Source organism: Megascapheus bottae, chromosome 30 (assembly GCF_031878675.1).
Source record: "Megascapheus bottae isolate mThoBot1 chromosome 30, mThoBot2.hap1, whole genome shotgun sequence".
Classification (NCBI taxonomy): domain Eukaryota; kingdom Metazoa; phylum Chordata; class Mammalia; order Rodentia; family Geomyidae; genus Megascapheus; species Megascapheus bottae.
Genome location: NC_143538.1, coordinates 7,880,800 through 7,897,302, shown reverse-complemented (window position 1 = coordinate 7,897,302; position 16,503 = coordinate 7,880,800). Strand labels below are relative to the sequence as shown.

Sequence of the window (16,503 nt, the reverse complement as noted above, 5' to 3'; positions counted from 1 at the left end):
TTTGGAGCATATCAATGAGTCCCTTTTAGCTAGGAAAGCAGAAGCTTGGACTAACAAAAGACCTGGATTTCCTTCAGAATGAATGACTTTAAAGGTCCCATGGAAGTCTGGCTAGGCATTTTCTTTTCCCCAGTGGGGAATGTACATGGAGCGACAGGCCACGTGTGTTGAGCTGGCAAAGTGGTGTCCTACCCCACGACTGGTGACCAATCACGAAAGTCCAGGGGCCATGTCAGCTTCCCTGTGCCAGACTACTTCAGGGAGAGACATTTATTACAGGTCACACCAGCTCCACTGAAGTCGATTATAGAGCTTGACTCACTGCACCATTCGATGATTTGATCAATTTTTTTTTTCATTAGAAAGCAGTCAGGCAGGTCAGCTCTTTCAAAAGATATCTAGCTAGAATGTTCTTTTAAAGGACACAATTTTATCATTTTATTTGCCTGGATTAGTAAATTGTGAAGATTTTCCTAACTGGAGTGCAATGAACTGTGTGCTAAATGCAGTGGAAAAGTATCTGGTGACAGACTTAAGTGGTTCAAATGAACAAGACAGCCCCAAATATGGTTGGCTGTGTGGTTTTCTGGTGAAGACGTATGGTTTCCGGTTGAGGACTTGTACCCAGCCTTCCCCTTCATTCCCTTCCCTGGCCCCCATCCCCCTCTGTCTCTGTAAAGCACCAGAAAACTAAGTGAGACACGTGTGTGCTGAGGTTTGAACTCAGAGCCTGGGTGCTCTACCACTTGAGTCAGAGCTCCACTTCTGGCTTTTTGCAGGTTCATTGAAGATTAAGAATATCACAGACTTTTCTGACTGGGGGTGGCTTTGAACTGAGATTCTCAGATCTCACCCTCCTGAATAGCTAGGATTACAGGCGTGAGCCACCACCAGCATTTGGCCAGGAGACACATTTCTATTGCCTGCAACCTTAAGAGTTTGCACCACATTCACAAGTTGGCAGAAAGAAGGGTCTTTTTGAAGCCTTGCAAAGCCCCTGAGATGGGGACAGCCCTGCACAGCCCCCATAGCTGACACCCCACCCTCAGATGGTTCCCGGCTGTTGTGTGGCACATAAGCTTCTTTACAGCAGATTACAGCACTTGTACAGTGGTAATACAGCCTAATTCCCCAGGGAAGGAGGAGTCCATGTGGGGGCAGGAGGCTCGCAGGAAGGGACTTTAGACATGGCAGTCTCTAACGAGACTCCTCAATCTCTGGCAAATGGCCCAGGGGACAGTAGTCTTCTGAGGGTCACCTTTGTGGGACTGAAGGTCACGAGGGCTGTGTCTGCCACTCACTCTGCTTGTATATTTGAGCCCATCCACACTGAGTTACAAGGCAGGTGCCAGTAGCTCATGCATATAATCCCAGCTACTCCAGAGACTGAGATCTGAGGATTGTGATGTGAAGCCAGGCCTTGCAAGAGGCAACTTCATTTAAACAATGCTTTTGCTGGGTTTGGTAGTTAACTAAAGTCCTCCACGTTGCATCTGTGCCCTTTGATCTGAGCTATTCTCTGCTGCACTCGCCTTGTTTGCCAGAGGAAAAGACAAGATTCAGTGACAGGTATCTTGTGTGGAAGGCCAACAGCCCCTCAAACAGGCACTGTCTTCTTATCATCTTAAAGCAAACAGCCCAAAACGCAGGCGGTCTCCAGGTTCCTGTTCTGTTCCAGTAATAAGGAGATAACAAATGGTCCACCAGCCACATGGCGGACAACGTCCTGAAGTGGCGTCCTCCCAGGCTGCCTTGACTAAACCTCCTTTCTCTGCCCTTCACTGTATCTCTTGGTCATATGGGAACAAGTGGTCAGATCTAACCTGCAACTTCTGGACTTTGGACCTGGGGTCTAAATATTTGATATCTCCCTGACATAGCACAAAACCAAAGCAAATCAAACCCCAAAAGAACAACTGGGAACGAGTGGCTCACGCCTGTCATCTTAGCTACTCCAGAAGCTGAGATCTGAGAATTGTGGCTCAAAACCCACCCAGGCAGGAAAATTTGCGAGACTCTTATCTTCAATTAAACACCAGAAAACCAGAAGTGGAGCTGTGGCTCAAAGTGGTGGATCAGGGACAGTGCCCAGGCCCTGAGTTCAAACCTCAAGATCAACAAAAATCAACTAACCAACCAACCCCAACACCCTGAGTGGTGGTGCAGCTGGCAGAGGGGAAACCCATCTTGTTTCATCAAGCTGTGGATGACGCTCGTCCTCACAGGAGAACAGTGATAAGCTGTGTCTCCAAGAAACAACTGGACACTTCCCCAGAACAAATAGCAATTAGCACAAGGACAGCGATTCTTTCAGCCGGCACCACTGGAGGGCATCTCACTGGGCACACTTTTCAGGGAGTGTCACTGTCCTCCACTAAAGTCTGCTGACGAGACATCATGGGTCATGCATTCACTCACTTATCCCTCCCCAACCCCCAGACCAGCTGGGCAGAAGGCAGCCTGCGCCAGGGTAGACTCCACGCACCCCCCAGCGATGTTTCCTCCAGACCACCTGAAAACTTGTAAGTTCTGTGTTCACCTCGTGTTAATGCAGTTCTTCAGCTAACAGAAATAATGAGACAAAACGACCCTGGAAAGTCCAATAGAAAAATATTGTTCACTGGTTTATTTCTCCAGATGAGCAATACACTACTTACAAATAAGATCTCCAACGATTGCACTGAAAATGGCGAATCTACCAACTGCTTGACATCTAAATGAAAAAAAAATTATTAAGGCACATTTGATCTGTGAGTTGAAAACAAACATTCTGGTGTAATGAGACTCATTTCACTTTTGTCCCCAAAACACATGAGCACCGAAATTGTCCAAGAACACTTAATATTTAGTAAAACAGGAATGTAAAAATTAAGGAGGGGTAGGAAAACGTTTGCAAAAGGAAAATCTTTGGAGATCAATTTACTGCAAATAAGACACAACCCTGGTACACATAAATACTAAGAGCTAACAGGAACTCAAGAAATGGCAGAGCTCTACACAATGGATATTAAATAAATTAAAGGTATCTCAGATACAAAGGATAAAACCAAACAGCAATTAAAAATGAAGTAATCATCTCCACTAAGGTATCAGAGACAGGAGGAAGTCAGCACCCCCCATGTTCCTTAAGGGGCTTTTGTTTGCTTGTTTAGCTTACATACATTAGAACCGTTACAATTCTCCTCTGTCATTCTAAACAGTAATATTGTCTCCACTAAAGGGAAAGGTCAGGATTTTTTTTTTTTTTCTTGAGAGTTAAAGGTAGGCCCTTTAGGGACCTATAGAAAATTAGGACTGGAATCCAGCTGTCACCAAACATTCCCTCCCCCACCCCCAAGACCCTACCTGACCATGGTGGGCGAGGCCCACAACAGTGGGAGGGGGCCAGCGTGGGGAAAATGATCAGCTTTGGAAAGCTGGCCTGTGGAGAATGATACTAGTTATGATCACATTTCCTTATTTTGTAACTGGACCTTGAGATGGTTTACACAAAAGGGTTGTTAAAAAAAAAGAAGACAAAAGGTAGAATTTGTGCAAGGTTTAACAATGACAACAGAAGGTTGACCGGCGTTACAGTGTTTTGTTACAATAATACTTTGTAGGAATGTTCGGGCTTTCTGCCAAAGGACTGTGGAGAAGAGGTCTGAGCAGGAAATGTAAAAAAAAAAAAGGGAAACACAAGTTCTGTTTGTTCGGCAGGTTCGCTTCAAGTCAGAAGGAAGCAAGGTCTGCTTCATGATGTTCAGCAAGAAGTAGAATTCAAAGGCAAACACTGATCACATTTTCTTGTTCAAAAATCTCAATGTTAAAGGAGTTCTCTGTAAGAAAACCACTTGGAAAATATATCCTTGCATGGACTTTGAAAACTGATCATACAAAACATTTTTGAAAAATAAATTAGGTAATTAAAAACATCATGTCCAGCAGAGCTGGACGCTAGGCTGTTCTTGAGGAACCATTGTTGCTGCTGCCTCGGCTGTAACTCGGGCTGTTCTTTTCTAGCCACATTTCCGCCAGCTGCTGCGTGGACCCATAGGTAGAGGCCTTGGACCCCAAGCACATCTTGTACTGCCTGGGGTCCAGGTTGGGGTCACAGGAGACGGGGTGGTGCACGTGCACCACGCCTGCCTCCTGGCTTCTGAAGGTCTTCAAGCCCGCCTGCACCACCTTGTTGAAGAGGTCCACGTCCTCCAGCCCCCAGCCCTGGATGGACACGTCGAAGCCCCCCACGTGGACAAGGTCACCCTTATAGATGCACGTGATGCCAAAGCCATAGTTTCTCCAGAAGCCGGTTTTCTGAGTAAAGGCAAAATGGTTGTCACTGGGAGCTTTGCCACTATAGACAATCTTTGGGTCATACTGGCTAAAGATGATCGGGAAATAGATCTGTTGGCCAAGAACCGTGTTTGCTCGACACCGCTGTAGGAATTCCGTCGTGAACACGAGGTCCACGTCACAGAAGAACAGCAAAGACTCATTATTAAACTGAGAGGAGCCCACTTCCAGGGCTAGCGCTCTGGAGAACTCTCCAGACACGGGCAAAATCTGCATGTCAGCCTTCGGGTACTTGGCGCGGTAGTCTCTCATCAGTTCTACCTGCTTGGCCTTGTCGGGGTTCGAGTCCGAGTTGAAGAGCAGCACTACGAGCTTCACGTTCTGATTTGGAATGAGGCAGGTCTTCTCGAAGTTTCCCATGAACCTCACAAACATGTCGAAACGTCCAGACAGAGGGATGAGAATGTTGATCTTCCTATCTTTGGGCTCTCGGCGCTCGCCCGCGGCCCCAGGGAGCGGGAAGGGGACGAGCCGCCTCAGGGAGTTGGAGAGGAAGGACAGGGAGCCGGCGTCCTGGTTGATTCTGCTGGCCAGCTCCTGCGCGTCCAGCTCCTCGTGCTCCAGGAACTGGATCTTGCTGAAGGTCTGCTGGAGGTAGGCGTGCCTCCGCACGGGGACCGTCATCTTCTTGCCTTTGTGCTTCTTGTACAGGAGCAGCAGGTCCAGGATGTACTCGGCGCCATACATGGGGTTCACACGCCGGTAGCCGTACTGGATCTCCTTGAAGTCGATAATGCGCCCTCGAGTCTTGGCGTTGGCGTTGATCATCTCCATCACCTGCATGACGATGTCGTCCAGGGCCTCCTTCTGCGCTGAGTCCATCCCCCTCCGGGGCGGCTGGCCGTCCACGGCCGAGTACAGGTACTTCCCCGTCAGGAACTCCCACTCGAGAATCTCCTCGCGCTGGCGGGCCTGGAAGCGCATGAAGGACGGCGGGATGCCCAGCTGCAGGTCCTCCTTGCGCGCGTCCGTGCTGCTGTACTTGCTCATCAGCACGATCTCGCGGTGGAGCTGGATGGTGCGGTGGCGCAGCTCGGCGATCTTGCGGCTGAGCATGTAGCTGTGCAGCCTGTACTGGTAGGGCGGGTTCTTGTTGGGGTGCAATGTGATGGCGCGGTGAATCTTGCTGTTGTGGAGATCTCTGATGTACCCCTTCTTGTTCTGTTCATAGTTCTCGTAAAAAAGCTGCTGCATCTGGGAAAGGAAATGAGAGGCAAAGGTCGCATTAGTGCTCCTCAGTGGGCTGGCGCTACAGACACCTCTGCAAACAGTTTTCAGGGGGAGCGGCACCAAGGCCCGAGACCAGGCCCGGCCCAAGACCAGGCCCGGCTAGCAGCAGCCGCCAGAGATTAGCAGTGACTGGCCAAGTGCTCCAAGGATCGGCCTTCGTTAGCAGCCACAGCGGGCCAATCCATGGCCGAAGCCCAGAGCCTGCAGTTCCCAGCTCCAGGAACAAATGGTGCCAAGTGCGAGAGGACTGCCTGCGAGGACTGCCCGCCCAGCTTCACTAGCAGGCAGGGAAGGAAGGTGTTGAAGGCGCAGGTTTCTCCTGCTGTCCCTTCATTCCCAGGAAGCTACTGCAGAGAGACCCTCTCAAGGGAGGGGACAAATCTAGGAAGAAGCAAGGGGCACAGCGGGCGACAGTGCAGAGCGGCAGGCTGGGGGGCCGGGAGGCTCAAGTCCAGCTCGGGAGGGGCACATCGTGGGTAAGCCTGGGGCCGGCAGCACACTGGGGGGGGGTGACCCGTGTCGGCCTGAGCAGCTGATGAGGACCGAGGGGACACACATCACCCTGGACAACAACAGGGGCCAGTCGTTCACTAAAGAAAACCATACCCTTCCAGAAGAAGAACCATGTGGCTGTCTTCTCCTAAGACGCCTGCCCGTGCTACTGCCTGCCAACGCCCTGCCAGCGTGGTGGACTGCAGGCGGCAGCAGGAAACCTCTGCCGAGTGCCTGGTGATGCATGGCGTCTGAGCGCTCTGCAATGACTGATTACCTCTGACAGATGTGCGGGAACACCCTGTTCCCAAACATCGAGGGGTCGAGCTCTGGACATGCTTTGCAGCTATCTACGGCCATCACGTTCACAGGGACTGATGTGTAGGTTGGCTTTACCTGACACCAACATGGAGAGACGTATTTACTAACAGGCTTCTTCTGAACACCTTTAAGCAGAACTGAGAATTTTAAACAGGAGTGAAGTTGCTTCTGGCTAAACTCCTGAAGTTTAATTGAAAGAAAGGTTGTGTTATACTTGCTATTTTTTAAAATTTATTCTGAGACTGGGACTTGAACTCAGTTCAGTGGATGCTTTCCCTCATTGGCTGGCACTCTCCCTCCTGAGCCACACCTCCCTTCTTTTTAATGAGTAAGAAATCTTGAGACCTGAGGACAATGGTTTAAAGCCAGCCCAGGCAGACAAATCTGAGAGACTTTTATCTCCAATCAGCCAGCAAAAAGATAAGCAAGAGCACAAGGCCCTGAGTTCAAGGTTCAGTACTAGCATGCAATAAAAGAAATCAATCGCAAGACAGAAGAAAGGCAGAAATAATGACTTGAGAATGCTACAGGGAACTCAGACGGTTAAATGAACAATCTTACATGCCTACAGGAACTTTTGAAATGAAAGTAGCATCTGTTCATCCTTAGGCCAAGACCACAGCATAAACTGGGCCATCCCTGGCTCTCAGGAGGTATGTTTATTCTACATGGCCCTATGGGGTCTCCTAATTAGTTTTAATAGGCTTTGTGAATTTTCTTCCAATTAACTTCAAGGAATAGGCACTTTGTATTTTAAAAGATTCCATTCATAAAAGTAAATTTAGAAGGCAGGGGGAGGGGGGTGAGAGTGCACACACTGTATGAATGAGCCTTGAATGATTAGCTTCCAACTCTGAAATCTAAACACCTGTCAGAGCAGCCTGGCCCATTTCAGAGCAATTGCTAAATGAGCTTGGCAGAGTCCAGCAAAAGCTGCTGGTAGGGATTCAAGGCTTCTGCATAATGCAGCAAAGCAAAGTGAACTGACAGGGACTCTGCAAGCAGACATTCTGCAGCCTGAGTAACAGCAGCCGTGTCTAGGGCAGCCAGGTAACCATCTCAACTCCCGTCTCGCAAACCTTACAAGTGCCCCATCTCAGGTAGCCGCGTGAACCTCTGGATATCATTTCTCTTCAAGCCAAAGAAGCAAGCACAGCAACCTTCTGTAGGGAACTAGCTCCTCCCGGGTGCAGGAAAGTAGTATGGTTTGCTTACGGAACCCCATGCCCAGGAGGGGGAGAACGCCAAGGCCAGGGCCTGAGGGAAGGGAGCCCAGACAAAGGAGGGAGAAGCTGGTCACCACCTTCCTTCCAGGGCAGCCAGAAGGGGCCTTCTCCTCGCGAGTCCTTCTCATCTCCCACTCACAAGTCCAAGGGTCTAGTCATCACTGGCCTCCATTACACACCACAGATTCCAGTTGATATGGGCTACATCCCAACGCAGCCCTTCTATGATTAGGTGCTACTGCGTTTGAGCCTAAGGGGCGGCTAAAACAAAAGCAAAACTAAAACCAACGCACAGAGGAGGGCTGGACAAGGGCCAAAAGGGGTGAAGGAGCAGGATACACGGAAAACACAGGCAGGCTGCCGGCAGATCTGAGAGGAAGCTGGCCCTTCTGTGGAATGTCTTCTAACTTCAAGTATTAGTGGACAGTCCAAATTAGTAGAGGGATGAAGGAAGGAGAAAGGAGAAGGGGAAAGAGAAAAAGGAAACAGAAGCCAAAATAAACCTGCAGTCAAATATGGCCTACAAGCTCTTCCTTCCAGGCCTTCTGTTTGTATCTGAGCCTGATTCCCTGTAGAAGCTGCTTTCAAAGTTACGGTACTTATCGGGTGGTGTTATGACCAAAGTCAAAAGCAGGGTGAGCACCTCCCCGTTCACGGAACTTCTGGACCACAAAGGGAAAGGGCGTGAAAGGGGCAAACGCTGTCCCCAGCTCTGTCATGGAGGCAAGCCTCTCAAGTGCAGCAGCGACTTCAGGAGCAGACTGCACAGCAAACCAGAGCCGCTCCCACAGTGCTGTGCTGGGGAAGCGTCTGGATGTGGAGGCCCAGGTGTTTTACTATACCAAATCAAACTTGGAGTAACCCGGCTCTCTGCAAACTTTTCATAATGGGTGTTTCTCCTTAGCACACAGTAGGACGCCCACAAACTGACCCCATGAGCCCTTTCATCCTTCAGACACCTGGTAGAAAACACAAAAACAAGGAAGTGAAAGGCTTTCTACAGTCCCCTACACCTACGCAAAGTTCAACATTTTCTGTGATGTCACAACACTCACACTCTCAGAAGCCACACAAACTTAGCACAGATGTGTTTCTGAGCCTGCCCTACACGGGGGAGGGAGGTCATGCAAGAAGTGACTTAAGAAGCAACATTTTGTAGCCTATGCCCCAACCATGTAATTCTTTACACATACCCTGTACCATGTTATACCACCTCTGATTGCTATTTTCTTTAAATTTTTTAAAATTATTATTAGAAAGGTGATATATAAGCTAGGTACAATGGCTCATGCCTGTAATCCTAGCTACTCAGGAGGCTGAGATCTGAGGATAGGTTCAAAGCCAGCTCAGCACTAAAGCCCAAGAGACTTTTATCTCCAATTAACCACCAGAAAACTGGAAGTGGCACTGTGGGCTCAAGGGATAGGGCGGTAGCATTTAGCTGAAGAGCTCAGGGGCTGTGCCCAGGCCCAGAATCTAAGCCCCACAGCTGACAAAAAAAGGGGTGATATACAGAAGGATTATAGTTACGTAAGTCAGGTAAGGAGCACATTTCTTTTTGAACAATGTCACCCCTTCCCTTGACCTCTCCCAGTTTTTCCTTTCTGTCCCCACCCACCCACAAGTGATATCGTTCATTTTCAACACAGTATCCAGCGAGTGCCACTGCTGCATTGTTCACCCTTCTCCCTCCATTACAAAAAGAAAATAAAAACAACAAGAAAAGAAATCCTCGTTTCCATTTTCTGGAGTTCATTTCAGTAAATATTATTTTGTGTGACCATTTATGTGACCATTGTGCCTTTGTGTTCCTCTCCTAAGAACATCCTCTTCTGATCACTGTGTGTGAATGTCTACAGTCCCATATCATTTATCACGTCCCAGTGTAAAATTTTAGATCTAGCTTCCACATGAGAGAATACACGTGTCATTTGTCTCTCTGAAGTTGGCTTACCTCACCTAACATGAATTGTTCTAGGCCCATTTCCCTGCAAATGACATAGTATTATTCTTTCCAATGGCTGTGTAAAATCCCACTGGGTCTCTTTAAACAGTATTGTACTGGGGCTGGGAGTTTGGTCTAGTGGTAGAGTGCTTCTAGTATGCACGAAGACCTGGGGTTGGATTCCTTGGCACCACATACATAGAGAAAGAAAAAAAAAGGCAAAAGTGCTGCTGAGGCTCAAGTGGTAGAGCTCTAGCCTTGAGAAAGTCCAAGGACAGTGAACAGGCCCTGACTCAAGCCCAGGACTGGCAAAAAAAAAAAAAAATCATTGTATTTCATTATCTTTAATTGTACATGGGGATGCCAGTCAACATGTCATTGTATGAGTATGACATGCTGACTACTGTCTTCAAACCTCTCCCAGCACCACGGAGGTGGGCTCGACAGGTCTCAGGGCACAGGCACACACCCTGGAGGGGACAGAGGGCTATAGCTGCTTTCCCACACTCTAATTCCAGGTTATTCTAAGGCAAAAAACCATGAACTGAAACTTAAAGACCTGTGAGCCAAGACAAACCTTTCCTCTTATTACATTGATCGTTTCGGGTATTTTATTACAATGACAAGCTAAGACATGTATATGACAGGGAGGAACCGTTCAAAGTGCATATATAAAAAAAAGTCATAATACTCTGTAAACTATAGACTTGTGACTCACTGGATGGGCCAGGAATCAAAGAGACCCTGTGCCCATTGATGTTCACTGGCAGAAAGCAGAAGAGCACAGGAGAGGTAAAAAGAAAACTCGGCTCCATTCTTACTACTCAGAAATAACCACAGTTGTTACCTTTGGGTTCAGTTAATATCAAAAGCACAGAAAAGCCACACACACACATTGATGTCACTAAGCAATATTCCATACTAAGATCCAGATCAAAGGAAGTGAACTGTAGAACAGCGAGCAACATAAGCAACCAAGCCGGAATTTACATGTGCGTGCCTTGCTTCTGCTTTCTCTCTGTATGTCTGTCACAGTCTGGAGGCTAGGCTGGGAAGAGAGCTGCAGGCAGCCTTGCAATGACAGGGAGCGTGTTTGGTTTTCATTCTGTGTGTACATCTCTGCCAAGACATTGATGTCACTAGTTTAGCTTTTCCCCTAAAGACGGTGGATGAAAATGTTCTCTCAAATTATTGACAAACATGACTTCAGGCCCATAAACTATGTTCCTTTTTTGGGGATTTAAGCTTTGATAACTAATAATAAGGCATTTGATACCCCCAATATAGGCTTTGTTACAAATGCATTCGCAACTTTAGTATTATGGCAGGGGAAAGCTAAAAGCCACGTAGCTACAAGGAACTTTCCATCTGGCTTACTGCTAGTCTACACTGCAGTTTTTTGAGACAATTCCTAAGTTGTTTTATCTATTATTACAGTCAGAGTAAATTTCCAGAGCAGAAAAATTTAGGTCAGGTATCTAAGGATACCCCCAATTGTGGCATTTATATAATATTACATTATAATACAGCAAACAAAACCAAAACTACAAATAGAATACCCTGATGAGCAGTTTCTAACATGGATCCTAGCCAGTGAAAATATTGGTTGTAAGTTTTTTTTCTAAAATAAGGAGCTTTTCAAAACTGAAAGCCAATTAAATTGCATTGCACAATTGTACTTCTTTGACATTTGATCCTGACACACTAGCACCCAAAAGTGAGAGTGAGATGACTTAACACCTGCCACGAGGAACACACGAGAGGAAAAGAAGGAGATGCAGAAGAGTCTGTCCACCATCTCTGTGGCGCCTGGCCTCCTGCCCACTGGGCACGAGTGGAAATGATGTACTTCCTGCTGCCTCTGCCTCCCAAGCTGCAGCCCAGAGTCCATCTCTGCAAGACCATCCTGCTCAGGAGAGAGTAGAAGAGTAAAACAGGATAACCCGATGCTCCAGTGATGGAGAAAGAGACGCCCTGCCATCCTGTGACTGCATTTGTCCAGTGTCTGTTATGGTGGTTTAGCTTTCATTTAGGCACCTTCTAAATGTGCTATGTTCCACATAGGAACCATGAGCTAGCTGGGGTTTGAACAGCACTTCATAACGATGTACCGCTTTGTGTGTTACTTTCTGAACAACACTCGACATACTGTGCCTATAATTAGGCGGCAAAGATGGCGAACATTATGTGTCTTTTACCATGCTTATAAAACTACAGCGGGCAGGTTCTGGTGTCCCACACCTGTAATCTCAATCCTGGGGTGTCTGAGGAAGGAGGACCACAAATTTGAGGCCAGCCTGGACTACAGAGCAAAAAACCCTGTCTCAAAAACCGTGACTCCATCCTGAAGGGCCATTAGCAACAGCGTGGTAACAGGTAGCCCAGAGCACTCACCCCACTCAGTATCAATTACCCTGACTCCAAACCCTGCTCAGTGGACTAACAGGAAAGCCAGCCATGGGGAGACAGTGGAGAGTGGAGCGTCGGGGGCTTGTGTGGCTGCAGGGGGCTATGTGAACAGGTGGCTTGCTTACAAAGGAGTACACGGGAGGGACTTGTCTGGAGGCCCATGTGAAGGTAGCAGCTGTCACTTGCCTTCCTAGTCATGTGAGCAGCGTAAATAGAGGATCACGGTCCAGTACAGACTAGACAAAAAAATGAGATCCCCTCATCTGAAAAATAATGAAAGCAAAAAGGGCTAGAGACACAGCCCAAAGCCCTGAGTTCAAATTCCAGTGCCCACATATATATACATACACATCCACATATGCTGACCAATACATACATAACACAAACATGCACTTTAAAGTTAAAATATTATGTAAGTTCTTTTAATAATTAAAAACATTTGGCCCGGGTTAAAGGAAAAACCTGAGAGTACCAAGAGCAGCGGACACACATTGCGTTCCCTCAGCCTTCCTCTGCAGTGCACATCCAGGCTGGTCTGGCTCTGTGCGTAAAAGGCAGCTTCAAGAAACTAAAAACAGATCTGGCACACCCTGAAATAGAACTCTCAAAGACCACGAAGAGCCCAGAGTGTTCATTTTATCCCACTTCTAACCAGCAGTACAGCTGCATGGGCAGCTGGCTGTGAGTCACAGAGCCCTCGCACCTCTCTCCTATGAGTCTCTTCTCACAGTGTCTTTGTGACGCCCGCCATCTGCCAGGCACCAGGGTACAGTGAAGCGGTGCTCTAATGGCACGGAATAAAGATTCTGAAAATCCTAAATCTAGCATTGGTAAGACAGAGCCACCACTGGCAGTCACTTCAGAAGCCAGTCTACTTGTACAATCACCTTCTCATTTCACTGCGGGAGAGAAAGAAGGTAAGGGAGGGAAAGGAAGAGAAGGAGAAAAGGGGAGCGAGGGCGGGAGAGAGAGTGAGAGGGAAGATGGTAAACGGGCTGACGGGCACACTGGCACGTGCTGTTCTTGCAGGCTGTGAACCTGAGCAGCGGCCGCCGGGGTACCTCAGCCAGGCGAGGGGCGCAGGGAAGCTCTGTGGAGCACTATGGAAAAGGCTCCCTGCCTCCGGCCTGCACCCACAGCTGGGTCAGGTCCCCCACCTTGGGAAATGCAGCTGCGGAGTCTCCCCCATACCCCTTGTCCTGACAACCAGCTCGTGGCCATACCTTCCTCACCTCCCTGCTCACCCCTGGCCTCCCCTGAACCACAGGAGGCCCCTTCCACATCTTCTCCAAAGGAACCATGGAGGGGCAGTCTGACCTGGGTCAGAAGAAAGTCATGCGTGGATGCTAAAACGCAGATGATGGTGAGAGGAGGAATGAGCGAGCTTAGTGTCAAAGCCTAAGATAGGAATGAATGAATGAATGAATGAATGAATGAGTTACAAAGGAAAAGTGAAGAACTGTCACCTGACAGGGAGAACGGGACAAGTGGTGGGAGTCAGGGACCACGGAGGCGAGGCACTCCCTGAGATGTACCTAGCGGGAGAAAACATGAGATTCAAAGGGCACTGCAGGATAACTCACCTACCGTTGCCTTTCCTTTCTTTTTCAAATTGTCTTTAAGGGTTGTCCCAAGGGGTTTCAATTTAACATGTCAGTTTATGAGTGCAATGCATCTTGACCAAAGTCACCTGCCTACGCTTTTTGATAAAGGTCACAGACAGCAAGTAAAAAGTCGACTTCTAGCACACTTACGAGACACACCAATGAAGCACTGTGTGGGACCCAGGACTCGCCTTATTTCAGTTTTCTTCAATAAAAGACACCGTAGGGTGACATGTCTAAGGCTGGCAGATCAGACAATATTGTATCACAGTTCATTTCCAACTCTGAGAGTGTGCTGAGTTTATGTGAGAGAGTGGCTTTTTGAAGTATGTAAGGGCAAATGCAAAGATTACATGTGTCACTTACTGTCACATGGTTCAGGAGAAAACTATCCAGAGAAAGGGCAAAGCCGCTGTAGGGTTGGTCAGGGCCCTGCAGGGGGAGTTTAGGGGAGATATTTCTGTTGAGTTTCCTATGATTTCAAATTTTTTAAAAATTACAAAGGAAATAGTTACTAAAAATGACCATCTGGAGGTTGCAAACACTCCCACTTGGGAAAAGTCATGGCAATTAACTTTTCGCTATATTGCATACTCCACAAGCAATCATGAAATTATGTTAAGACTTCTTAAAGATTCCTCATCTACTCAAGAAATTTTCAGAAGTATAATGTAAGAAGTGCTTAATCTGTAATTCATTTTATTAAGCCTCAAGTTTCAGTATTTTGCCTTTTGTCTTCTCTTTTTCTTTTTAAACATAATCAACATGGGAATGCCTCATTATATCCTTTGAGGTTTCCTGGACAAAACCCTGCTACTATTTCTGTACCTAATTTAGCCTTCCTGCTTGCTATGCTGTGGGCATGACATCAATTTATTATAACCACTAATTCACAGTGTCTCCTAGTCACTAAATTACCACTATACATACCAATGACTCAGAGGAAAATCCAGTATACACTACCAACACCAGCCACTCTTCAGTTGTTTAAGAAAGCCTTGCTCTCTGTATTTACTTTTCAATATAAGCATACTAGTTTTCAATCTACATGGATTTGTGCACAGCTTCCTGCTGACTGGAGCAAATAGCTCTATCAGGTGTGTGTGTGTGTGTGTGTGTGTGTGTGTGTGTGTGTGTGTGTGTGTGTGTGTGTGTGTGTGTGTGCATGCATGCACTGGTAGTAGGACTTGAACTCAGGGCTTGGGCACTGTCCCTTAGCTTTTACACTCAAGGCTGGTGCTCACAGCCCCACTTCCAGCTTTCTGGTGGCTAATTAGTGATGAGTCTCACAGACTATACTGCCCAGGCTGGCTTCAAACCACCATCATCAGATCTCAGCCTCCTAAGTAGCTAGGATTACAGGCGTGATCACAGGGGGTGGGCGGCTCATGTTAAGGAAATCGAAGGGTTTTGTTTTCAGAAGTATAATGTAAGAAGGGCTTAATCTGTAATTCATTTTATTAAGCCTGACAGTCACTCAAAATTCACCAAGAGTCCACACTCACAAACATACATGAATACACAAATGGGAATAGACATGCCTTTACTGTTAATTAGAAAGTAATGACTAGACCAACCAATCACTGCTTGGCAAACACTAAGGCACTATTCAGCCAAGACACCAAGGGACCCTGTGAGCAGTGATGTGAGCTTGATGAAGAAAAGAGACGTGCCACCAGGGAGCACATTAATTATACATTATCAAGAGATACTGTCACAGTGGAGAGATCTGGCAGATACCACCCATAAGGGAACAAAGTGAAGACGGAAGGCAGAAGACAGGGTCACCTCACTGGTATTTCTGTCCACATGTGTAATGCCGCTCTACTCATGAGAAAGTAATCAAATTCAAACTGGTGCCCAGGTCATAAAAATCAAGTCTTGAGCCTCTGCTTCATATTGAAAGTAACTCAAGGCCTAACACTAAAAATTCCACTCATCTTACTAATACACACAGATTTATTTTTTTTAAATCTACTTGTATGCCAAGAGATCTTTTTCTAGCTTAAAGAAAATAGACTAAGTTATAAACTTTCATCACTGATGGTTAAAGACACTAGAAATTATTATACAAATCCCTGTTACATTTGGGGAAAATATGCTAAACAAAATAACAAATACAAAGCCAGTTGCTATGCAACAGTACTGCCTGGTTGCATGAAGTCAAAGAAGGAGGAAGAAGGGCAGGGGAAATGAAGCTTTCTATACTTTCTGTGTAATTCCCAGAGTAGATCACAATCAAATCAGAAACTTCACCCAAGGGAGGTATCCCCAACAGGAGGCACTCCAGTTTGCCTGCAGGGGAGGGAGCTGAGGTTGAAACATATCAATGTTAAAAGCAGGCCACTGGGCTGTGACTGATTTGCAGTAAAGGACCATTTAAACGACAAATTTAACACAAAGTATAAAAGTGAAACTCTGAAATTAAGTTTCTCTAAGACTTGTCAGTACTATTAAAATATTTAACAGGATTCTCAAAATCCTTGTGTATGCTAATCAATACTATCACGTCTCCTCCCATCTCTTACTACCTTGGTACAACATTTTGATGGTTGTTGTCAAAAGCATGGGAAGTTGGTACTAATGGTTCATAATCCTTAGCTACTCAGGATGCTGAGATCTGAGAATCATAATTCAAAGCCAATATGGGAAAGCAAGTCCTCTTATCTCCAACTGACCAGCAAAAGGCTGGAAATGGAGATGTGGTTCAGCCATGAGTGAAAAAAGCCCAGGGAGGGCTCCTGCCCTGAGTTCAGGCCTCAGTATGAGGGAAGCTGGGAATCATATGGAAGAACCATATAGGATAAAACAAAGAAAATTCAAAACCAAGATATATTTTAACGAGATTTGACTGAGCTTGCCAGTACCTTTTACTGGTCACATTTTTGAAACATGTTAAGAAGGCATATGGCAGCCATCATTTTACATAACACAATGCAAA

At 46.8% G+C, this 16,503-nt stretch overlaps 1 protein-coding gene across 1 annotated transcript in view; it reads right to left on the bottom strand.

The window, feature by feature from the left end:
• Positions 1-2,598: 2,598 nt before the first annotated feature.
• The window catches only part of Chsy1 (chondroitin sulfate synthase 1), a 36,176-nt gene continuing 22,271 nt past the window's right edge, over positions 2,599-16,503 (bottom strand). The window contains exon 3 of the mRNA XM_090321331.1: positions 2,599-5,529. Coding sequence (XP_090177457.1) covers positions 3,937-5,529 — 1,593 coding nt within the window. The 3' untranslated portion in view covers positions 2,599-3,936. The remainder of the gene's footprint in view (positions 5,530-16,503) is intronic.